This window comes from Etheostoma cragini, chromosome 14, assembly GCF_013103735.1.
Source record: "Etheostoma cragini isolate CJK2018 chromosome 14, CSU_Ecrag_1.0, whole genome shotgun sequence".
NCBI lineage: Eukaryota > Metazoa > Chordata > Actinopteri > Perciformes > Percidae > Etheostoma > Etheostoma cragini.
The window spans coordinates 11627521-11638349 of record NC_048420.1 but is presented as its reverse complement, the minus strand read 5'-3'; the positions used below and the strand labels follow the sequence as shown (position 1 = coordinate 11638349).

Genomic DNA, 10829 nt, shown 5'->3' with positions numbered 1-10829 from the left:
AGTTAAGGTGGGCCTTTTTCTTAAATGGCTGAAATACATGTAGCTGCTGCCACCTATCCACAACAGTACATTCTGCCTCTTTTTCCAAACTAGAGATGTGCCAACTACCATCTAGGTAACACACTGTGTATAAGATAAGTAAAACTACCCTTGATGATTACTAATAATAGTACTGAAAACAAACAACCAAAAGCTTCATTTGGTTTTACATTTTGTTACAAAACATGTAATAACGTATGCAAGTCGGTTGCTCATCTCAAATGCTGTTTGAATGTTGCTGAAATAAACTGTGCAAAAACAGGAATGTGGACCAAAGTGACACCACAGCGTTGAACCCATCTCCTGACTTACAACAATGCTGTTGTCCATACTTAACCAGAGCAGTACACAACCGTCTATGGCTGGAGACATTGTCTTGACTAGCACCAGCTGAAATAAAGACAAGATAGAGTTTGCCATTAGGTATACTGTACTTTTCCCCCGGAAAAACAGACTGGTTCTTTTCGCTCACTAAACTGCTCTCCTACATCTTTTGATATCATAAAATGCAGAGGATATCCTCTTGGCACAATCAAAAAGCACTTTGTACTTATTGGATGCTTTTTGGTTGCACAATACAGTATGACAGATGTTAACTTTAATTTAATATGAGTGGCAACCATGGAAAAAAAATTGGTTTTATACTAAGACAGACCAATTCAATTTTGATAAGTTGGATTATAAATTAAACTTAAGTAAAGATAAGATCACCTCACATGACAATTTATTTCCCCCTTATATTGTTAAGCTTGAAAACATAGACCTGTCTATCAAAGCAAACAATCACTACATCACGTAGAAGCAAAGATGACGCAGGACAGAGACTAAATGAAATAAAATGCCATTTTATTGTTGTTGCCGTGTCATAACCTTGTCTCCAAAATAAGCACAGCAGGACTACAACTGGTTCATCAACCTAGCTACCCTTGATAGAAAATAAAACTGTGTTTTATTAGACCACCAATGATAGCATTAAAGACTTTTCTATCAGACATCCAATGATAGCATACAAAATAGTTGTTAACCTACCAGTGATACTGTATATAAAAACACTTGTCTCTAGATTTATCCCCAACCCACCCTCAATTTCACCCATCTCCCTCTTTAGAATATTTGTGACACTGACATATTTTATGCTTGAACAAGCACATATTAAGAATGCATAATTCTCCATTTTTGAGATTATAAAAAAACTACACAATGTTACACTTTAAGTCAGAGTACAATTCAACTGATTATTAGTGTTCTACACATTCGGCCATAAACCAAAGGAACATTGTATAATATCACTATAACTTAACACTACATGTAATATACGTTGTTGTTGTTTTTTTTAAATTACAAATGATTAGCAGTGAAGAGAAAATGAAAATGGCTAGTGCGAAGGCAAGCTGGGTCAGTACCATAACAGAGAATGAGTAATACAAAAAGAAATAAAAAAATAGAATAAGAAAAATAGAAACAAATAACTGATAAGAATACAGGCAAGGCTAAAACATATGTGTTTCAAACTTTTGAGATCCAACTCATGTGCACTCATCCATATAGGTAACCTGCTCCAAGACCTCCATTGTATGATTCCACATCTGATACTTTAACCCCTTCTCCCCCCCCCCCCATTTCAACTTGCTTTAACATTCCCATGGCAACCATCTTCTTTGTTTTCTTGTGTCAGGCACTTTCCAAGACCTCTTATTCCTCTTATTACCTTCAACAACTCTACAGGCCAATCATAATGCTGCTTTAAACAATACAGGCCAATCCCAATGCAGGTTCAGAATGCAACTGCAAAAGAGCACAGGACAAAATATTCAATCAGTGCGTTGCTATTTATAATCAATATTGCTTTTACTTTGAAATTGCAAAATGTTTTCTGTAAACGTCGGTCTTACCAATCCTACAGGTCTGTGTCAAACCAGGCCAGCTGGTTGCTGTCCATCAGGTCTTGGGTGTGGCCGAGGTCTGGCAACGGATCAGTGTGGTGGCCCAGGTCGGGCAGAGTGTCTGCATGGTAGTCAGCACCTTCCATCATGGGGTCCAAAAGGGAGTCTTGGCCGTAGGCTGCTGGGTAGGCCCGGTAAGATACATCTGGAAAGGCCAAATAAAAACTTTAATCAAATCGGTGCAAAATGTTCCAATGACAGACACAAGAACATATATAGTTTTATTTTAAACAAATGCATGGCACTCTGCTGGATAAAACATAATATACCAGACGGAAGAGGTAGAATGACATAGTTCAGTTACATCATATTCTATAAAATATGTTTTTATGAACTCTCTTCAATAATTTTTAACTGATAAGACAAAAGCCTCTATCTAGTTGTTCCATTGACTCAAAATTCAGTTCTAACATATTTTCTATCAATAGAAACCACAAAAGCAGATGCTTTTAAAGATCAAATTACATAAACCAGGATGGACCAAGGATGAGGAAATAAAGAGGCAAGAAACAGATTCAGGATTTTATTGTGCTCTCACCATCCTGCCTGTAAGCCAGAGGGTCTCCCTGAGCTCCCATATCCAGTCCCAGGTCTCCAGTCTATAAAAGGCAAAAAGGTAATAATTAAAGACAGCCTATGTAGAGGAGTGGATGTCTTAGTCCCCAATTCATTATTGCATACAGTATACACTATAAGATACTGACAATGCTGAGTAGAAATATTTTACATGTGGTTACTGTTTGAGTGGGAAGGCACAACATACTCAAAACATGCTAAATGTTGTCTATGTTGTACCTTAAACCTTTTTTTGTGTGCGCACATATGCGCATGTGTGTACCTCATTCCAGGCCATGGGCTCAGTTCTGAACAAAGAGCTGGTCAGCTCCACTGATAGACGTTTCTTGTAGTCCTGGGGCTTGTCCTCAGACATGCGGAACAGGACAGCTGCAGCATAGGTTGCTACAGGAGACAATGCACAGCAACACCATTCAGGTACACTGAGTAAGGAAGTACATTTTCAATCAGAAGAACTGTGTGCACAGCCGGTATACTTACCAACGCCCTCATTACGGGAGTGCAGCAGCTCAGTGAGGGGTGCAGTGGCTCCTTCAGCTTCGATTGCCTCAGCAGCTTCTTTGTCCTGAGCCAGTTCACACAGCACTCCTGCTGCCACACGCTGGATGTTCTCCACTGGTGAATACAGCAACTGGATACAGTAAATAGCAGAGAGAAAGATAAGATGTTTGATGAAGACAGGAGAGTCAAAATGCATGAAGTGGAAAAATTAAGTGAGGGAAAGAGGAGAATCAAAGTTGGATTTTATATTTAACCATGTCATTACTAAACATTTTTAACAAATACATTTAGGCTGTAATAGGATTGGGGGTTATATTTTACCTGGACAAAGAGTGGAATGGTGTTGAGCCCTCTGATCACAATTCTGTTGTGGACGTCCCGGGCCAGGATGTGCAGAGCTCCTGTGCAGCCTTCCACAATTTCCTCCATACGCACACCTTCCTGTATGTGTTTGCGTGGGGAAAAAAAGGCGAATGAAACATAAAAATCAAGATGTTCAAATACAGAACATGAGGTTCTTGGCTTGGTTACACACCACAAACTGCTGTTGGTTGCCTCCCATGCTGGTGCGCCTTTGGGTGTCCTGGTGAGCCCTGACAAGCAGTTGAACCAGTCGGGGGATGGCTCCCTGCTCCCGCAGAGCACTGTGGTTGGCTGGGCAAAGAGCCAGATTGCGGATCAAACCAACTGTGGCCTAGATATGGGGAAAATTAAAGATATTTTAGTTAGTTAGAATTAAATTCTGGTAATCAATGTCTGTATATAGAAAGTTGATCCAACAGTATGTTCTGGGAAAGGTGTAGTTGCGGAGAAACTGAGAGGGCTAATGACCTTGATTAGTGGCCAGTGGGACGGAGGGTGCAGTAGTTTGACCACCACAGGCAAGCCATAATGAAGGCGCACAGCATTCTGGGCCATCTCAGCATCCTGGTGGCGGGAGGTCAAGTGACGCAGGGCACAGACAGCTGGCTCTGTGATGTCCTCTCTGTCACCAGCCCTGAGCACGGTTCGTACCAGAGCCTCAATGCCTCCAACCTAACACATGATGAGATCAATCAGTGGACTACATGTTGTTGCATCATTACAAAATAAAGACCACGGACAAACAATTTAAAACTAGTATACCCAGTCTACACTCCGTAGTTCAGGTTCAAAGGTAAAATACATACCTGGCAGACCATGAGTTTGTTACTATAGTTGTTGCAGGTCAGGTTGGAGAGGATACCAGCAGCACATGTCACTACATTGATGTCATCACTGCCCAGCAGTTGGACCAGGGTCCCCAGGAGACCCTCCATTCCCTCCTAGAGCGAGCAGAGGACAGGTTGGAAGGCCCAAGTGAAATCAAATGAGGGTAGATAAATGCTAGAACATACTATAAAAAAAAAAATATATATATATATATATATATATATATATATATATATATATATATATATATATATATATATATATTTTTTTTTTTTGTTTTGTTTTAATACTTAATGGGATTCTATAAGTGAGAAGAAGGGTCTAGTATGGATGTAGTCATTCTGTACATACATTCCAAATGTAGTAGCCATACATAAGAGATATTTGTAACTACTGAGAGAGTGTGTGTTGTACCTGTTTAGTGGCAGCATCTGAAAGATTCCTCAGAGTCCAGAGGCAGTTCTGGACCAGACGCTGGCTGGGGTCTGTCAGGTGAAGCCCCAAGGCCTGCATGCCTCCTACATACACACAAACAATTAAATTCACTTTAAAGGATTTTCACCATAGTAGCAAACCACAACTAGAAAATAGAACATTTATGCATTTTTTAGTGTTGTGTTTCCATTCTCCTTTTGTACGTACCGGCCTCTACGATAGCAGGCTTGTTGCTTGAACAAACAGAGAGCACCTTGAGCACCCTGCTTGTGGTCCACAGCAGTTTCTCATATGTAAAGGTCCTCATGATGTTGACCAGGGCCTGGGGACCGCCGCTGGCCAGAATGATTAGCTAAAACAAAGACAGTTTTATGTTTATAAAACGCTTCGAACTGCTGCCAGGCAAGTGGCATCAGCAGATCCTTCAGGGACAGATAGAATGAACCCAGGATAGAATGAGTGAGTCAGGGTTTTTGCCAGTGTATTACAAGCCTGCAAGGCCTAAGGATTGGTGATTTAAAAAAAAAAAAAAAAAAAAAAAAAACATACTTAAATGTGTTTTAAAAGTAGCCAAATTTAATTCAGGATTAACCAAGTGCATGGGTTACGTACTTAACTGTAACGAATGTGCGTTCCAAAGAAGTCAGAGAATGTGTAATGATATGAAGTTAACTGTAACATTATAGCTATGAATGAAGCAACCTCTCCAAAAAAAACAAAAAAGCCACTTGGCTGCCGGGCCTAGCAACGTTTCTGGCGGCAACCCTGAATGAACACATGTAAATGCTTGCATACATTTACATGTCATCTATCCTGTCAATACCTTGCTCTCCTGGTTGCCATATGCAAGGATCTGCAGACAGTCAGTAGTGATTGCCAAGAACTTGACATTGGTATTGGACAACAGGGCCACCATCTTCTGCAGTCCTCCAGCCAGGCGCACTGCCATCTTTGCCCCTTCCTGATGCAACAACAGGTTGTGGAGCGTGGTGATAGCGTAGAACAAAACACTGTCAACTGGCGAGCTGGAAGAATATCCCAATAAAGAAAACAATCAGACAGCCAGCTAAAGCATGATTGAAATGTGCGTTTAAGTCAGAAAAAAACAAAACATTTCTAAAATAATTTAATATTTTTGAAACATGTGCGTTTTGGAGACAACTAGATAAACCCATGTTATTGAGATGAATTCACATTTTAAAGTGTTGGAATAAAATTAGCTTGAAATTACATATTTTCTGCCCAGAAGAACGTTGTGTCCAGTGACAATCTGGTGAAACCATATTTTTGTTACTTTGGAGCACTGTAATCGTACAACAGTTTTCCGTACTACACGTCTGATTTTATAAACTGTACAAGGAACAACTGGAATTGTTAACATTTGAAGGTTTCTTAAAGCCCAAAAAAACTTCATCACTGCAAATTCATGGAAACTATAAAGTGATTATACAACGTAAACCATCAGCATACCTTAAAAGATTTAAAACCATTTGTCATAGTGCTTTTCTCACATCAAAACAAAGTGTTAATTCTGTTTTACTTCACATTGTTAGTCTACTCCTCGCTAGTTTGCGGATTGTTGAAGATGTGCTCTCTGTGCAGGTGGCAAACCAGGATAATGCTTGGTAAAAGCTACACCCAGGATAATGCATGGTAAAAGCTACACCCAGGATAATGCGTGGTAAAAGCTACACCCAGGATAATGCGTGGTAAAAGCTATACCCAGGATAATGCGTGGTAAAAGCTACACCCAGGATAATGCGTGGTAAAAGCTACACCCAGGATAATGCGTGGTAAAAGCTACACCCAGGATAATGCTTGGTAAAAGCTACACCTTTAACACAGGTTGTCTATACTTGCAGTTGACTCACTACTTGCTAAATCATGATTGATAGGCTTATAGACGTTGCAGCACACTACATTGTTGGATTTTTTTTTTAACTGTACACAGCCTTCACCGGTAATGTAAAGTTAGAGAAAGGGAAAAGGGGGTGTGTTTGAGATACATTTTATTTTATTTGTGCCATTGTCTTAAAGGCCTATGTGATTAATAGAATAATGTAGCCTGCTGGACATATTAAAGCATACAAAAACCCATCTAGCCAATGGGACAGAGTTGATTGTCAAAGCCTGTAAAATAGTATTACTGCCTACCTTATGAGCTACAATTCATTGATACACATTGTACACCTTACAAGTATAGAATAAGAGCAGATTTAATTTGCTTGGTATGAAGTTCTGCTCCTGTAGTAGTCCCCCTAGCATTTTTTGGCATTGTAGGGAGGCTCCACATGATCAAACAATGGCAGTGGCGGCTAATCATGACTCAGCCTGCTCCGCACCAGACCGCAGTGGCATTAAGCACGGCCGTACTATGTTACCTTTATTAAATCGCCTGAAAATGACACCAGGCTGCTACAGTATTACCACAAAGATCGCTACACACAGACTGGTCGATTATAACACATTTCTCGGTTCTCAGCTAAGAAGGACAACATAGCGCTGGAGTTTTTCCAGTAACACTGCGTGGCTGGAAAATTGCAGCGCTATGCTGTCCAAGGATATTTAGCTAGCAGCTTAATCTAGAGCTAGCTAAGCTCAGGAGGGTTGGGCATTGTTAGACACAAATGTGCATTTAAGTGTGTATGGACTTCACAACATAAAGTATTCTGAATGGTTTATACTAAGATTTAAAATATATACACAAACATTCATACACACCTTTTTGGGGTTAATTGGTTCTAAACCATATCAATAAAACACATCAAAGAACATCACAATTTTCAGAAGGTACTTATGAAATTTCTAAAGTATTTTAGTCACCTACATGTACGAGCATTGATTTTAGGTTAAATATTGAATCTTTATCAATCATATTAACTGATACTGCACATATGCAGGGAAGATGCCCACAATTCCTCCAGTTTCTTACCCCAGCATCTTGACCAGGGCAGGAATGCCTCCAGACTTGAAGATTGCAAGGAGCCCCTCACGATGGTGGGAAAGGTTGTGCAAGGTGCCAGCAGAGCAGCGAGCTGTCTCAACGTCACCAGTGTTCTGCATGGCACGAACAACGGCCGAAACCATTTGTGGAGAACGCATTAGGGCGTGGCGGGACGCCTCCTTCTTTGACAACTGATGCACCATTACAGCTGCTTTATTCACAACAACCTAGAACAGAGACAATGTTAGTTAAAGATGCATAATTTAGAATGGATGTGAACTACATTGCTATAATAGTTTACACAATACCCGCATGTTCCTCAGCTGGTACCATTTTGGCATTTGAGTGTATTAGTGCACATACCTGGTCCTCATCATTGAGCAGTTTGGTAAGCTCAGGGATGGCACGAGTGGCCAGCTCAGCATCATCTTGATAGTTAATGAGGTTGACCACAGCATGCTTCAGCATCTGAGAGGGCTCCGCCAGGCGCTGCACCGCTGTGGGTTGGGCAGCATCTAGCTGGGTAGGTGGGATCTGGATCCCCTCCTCCAAGGTCTCGGGAAACATGGCTGCACGCACACGCTGGGCCCGGGTCATGGCATACCCCTCAATGTCTAAAAGTAATGCAATATAAAAGATTAATATAATAGATTGTAGAAATTTGTCAAGCAGAGATTTATAGCATTTATGCTTTAGTAGCAACCCCAATGTCATTTATAAATATAAATTATATAAAATCCGCATCTCATATACCTGTGGGCTCAGGAGTGAAGGGCTGGTTGAACTCCCAGTCATAGAGAATCGGATCATCCTCCTCAGCATCAGGGTTCCCCTTGCCACTCAGAGATGGGGCTGTGGTGGTGACTCCAGACTGAATGCCTGAATCCAGATAGGACTGCTGCTGCCACTGGGTCACTGCAGCCTTGCTGTCTCCCATTGCCATGTCCAGCTCCATCAAATCAGCTACATAGAAAAGATGAAGAAATTTGATACACAAGGAATGACAGTTTGGGAGAAGAGTACTCTTTACCTCAAAATATCATTTTAAGCCAGGAAAAAATATTTAAGAGGGATTTAAAGGTTTCAGTAATCTTATAAGTAACATCCCTAAACTTAAATTAATGTAAATAGGAGATGTAATCATTACAAAAGTGTTAGTCGTCAGGAGGATAAAGAGGGCCACAAAGTGAGAGTGACAAATACAAAGAATCCTGTTAAAGCAAACAGAAAATGAACGACAAGCAAATATAAAGTGTGGGCTCCTCTATGACTTATGATACCCTCAGGTACTGATCATAAATTGAAGTGTATTATCCGATTTCTCCTTCAATGGCAAAGCACATTTTTGTGGAGTCTAACTCCTCGAGCTGTTACCAAAGACGAATTGTACTTGTGAAAATGTGACATGTGCCCACCTAGCTACCATTTTCCTTAATTCCTTCTAAGAATTATGGTATTTCATGTATTCATGTACAGTGAAACTCATGTCTGGGCATACAATCTAAAATATTGGGCAGCGTTCATATTAACATAAAACTACTTAAAATCAAAGTAAGTTGTTTTATACTTACACTGGGTAGCCATTGTTCTTGCCTGCCCTAAGCCCGCACAGCAGATATGTCTGTGAAAAAGGAAACAAGTACACAGGGGAAAATAAGCCAACTCTCACTCAACCTTGAGTTCTTGTTTGCCAAAGCCCAACCTAATCGTAAGGTTCAAGCGTTTTCTCTTACGTGGTCTCAATAATAAAATCACTGTCTAACGTTAACCTGCTAGCTAGACGCTTGTTTGGCTTGCTAACGTAGCTGTGAGGGGAAATGCCGAGTCTCCAACTCCAGCCGAGAGAGCAAAGCGGGTGGGTATTTCCAGGCCAGCACGAACACAATTCACCATTCAGCGGCAAAGAACATCAAAGGCATATTTCTCCCCCTCCCCCTACCACGGCCAAGTTCCGACCTCGGAGCTTGGGTTTCCAATGAGAGAAACTACCCCCTCCGCCCCGCAATCACTTCCATGACTCCTCCTCTCGTGGTGGGTCTAACTAAGAGCGTAACAAGCTAGCTACATAATCAAACTGTACAGGTTGCATCCATCATCAAACATATTCGAAGACATTTACATCAAGACCGAAGCATGTATTAGCTATCACTGCTAGCTAACAGGTTGGCTAGCTTAACGTTACCTTGAAAGCTCGCTAAGCTAACCTAACGTTACCTTGCGTAGCTAACCCCTTCGCTAGTTAGCGAACATAAACAAACACAGTTTAGGGTTTTCCTCACAAAGACCAACTAGTTGAGAATTGTCCTGAGGCGCAACCATTACTCGATGGCATTACCGTTACAAATCTGTTCATTCTTTGAATTGTGCTTACCAAGCAAACCATCCAAATGTTTGATTAGCTTAGCTAACCAGTACGTATGAAAAGTAGTTCCAAACGCCACCGTACAAACCTGCCGTGCTTCCAGCCAAATCAGAAAACCCCACCGGAGCCCCCTCCCTAGCCAAAGATGATTTCCTTTGGTGAAGCAAACATTGACGAGCTGCAAATCCGTTATACAATAGCTGTAGTAAACGTACTATCGTTACCAGAGTCGAACGGCTCCTCCGTGGTTCTTATCAGGAAATGTGTTTTCCGTTCTCTTGGCTGGAAATAGGAAAAGGGCTGCTAGGTGAACCACCCGTAGAAGTCCGTACCACACCCGCTGCTGCTCCGCTGAAGATGTTGCTTCCGCCTGTGCGATGGAACATCAAGATGGCGAGGGGAAAAAATACAGTATTCTGCCGCATTCGGAGAAATAGGTCGTAATTTAAAATAAAGTTTTAACATATAGGCCTATACTGTTTTTGGTTTTATTTTACAGCTATTGGCAAATATTGACTTCATTTTATGTTAATAGAGGCCGGCCATTCCAGTTTTTTGTTTTTTCATCCAAGATGTTTGACACTTGCTGTAGTGAGCACAAGGCGAATTCATTAGAATGGAATGTGATTCATGAGCTGCTGTGATATGATGGAGTGAGTCAATTAATATGCTGTTAACTCAGAAACCCAAACATTTTCGCAAACAGGACTATATCAGTAATTCATTTATCTTATTAAATTAGGTCATGAGTTGGCAAACATGAAAGGTGCTTGTCAACCATCTCTCTCATCCACGTTTCTAACACTTGTAGCCTACACACTGGGACTGCAAATGATAA

The 10829-nt window shown here is 41.0% G+C and overlaps 1 protein-coding gene across 2 annotated transcripts; it reads right to left on the bottom strand.

The window, feature by feature from the left end:
• Positions 1 to 868: 868 nt before the first annotated feature.
• LOC117956330 (catenin beta-1-like) lies at positions 869 to 10395 on the bottom strand. 2 transcript variants are annotated; one of them, XM_034891322.1, is made up of 17 exons: positions 10216 to 10395; positions 9201 to 9250; positions 8383 to 8592; positions 7993 to 8243; positions 7618 to 7856; positions 5509 to 5710; positions 4893 to 5037; positions 4665 to 4768; positions 4229 to 4363; positions 3891 to 4094; positions 3595 to 3753; positions 3381 to 3500; positions 3039 to 3189; positions 2821 to 2942; positions 2521 to 2581; positions 1932 to 2127; positions 869 to 1824 (listed from the first exon to the last, which is right to left on the bottom strand). In XM_034891322.1, the coding sequence occupies exons 2-16, from the start codon at positions 9211 to 9213 to the stop codon at positions 1937 to 1939; spliced, it is 2307 nt and encodes a 768-aa protein (XP_034747213.1). In that variant the 5' UTR covers positions 9214 to 9250; positions 10216 to 10395; the 3' UTR covers positions 869 to 1824; positions 1932 to 1936. The 2 variants fall into 2 exon arrangements, with proteins under 2 accessions (XP_034747213.1, XP_034747214.1); XM_034891323.1 differs by having other exon boundaries at positions 10207 to 10368.
• Positions 10396 to 10829: the final 434 nt, after the last annotated feature.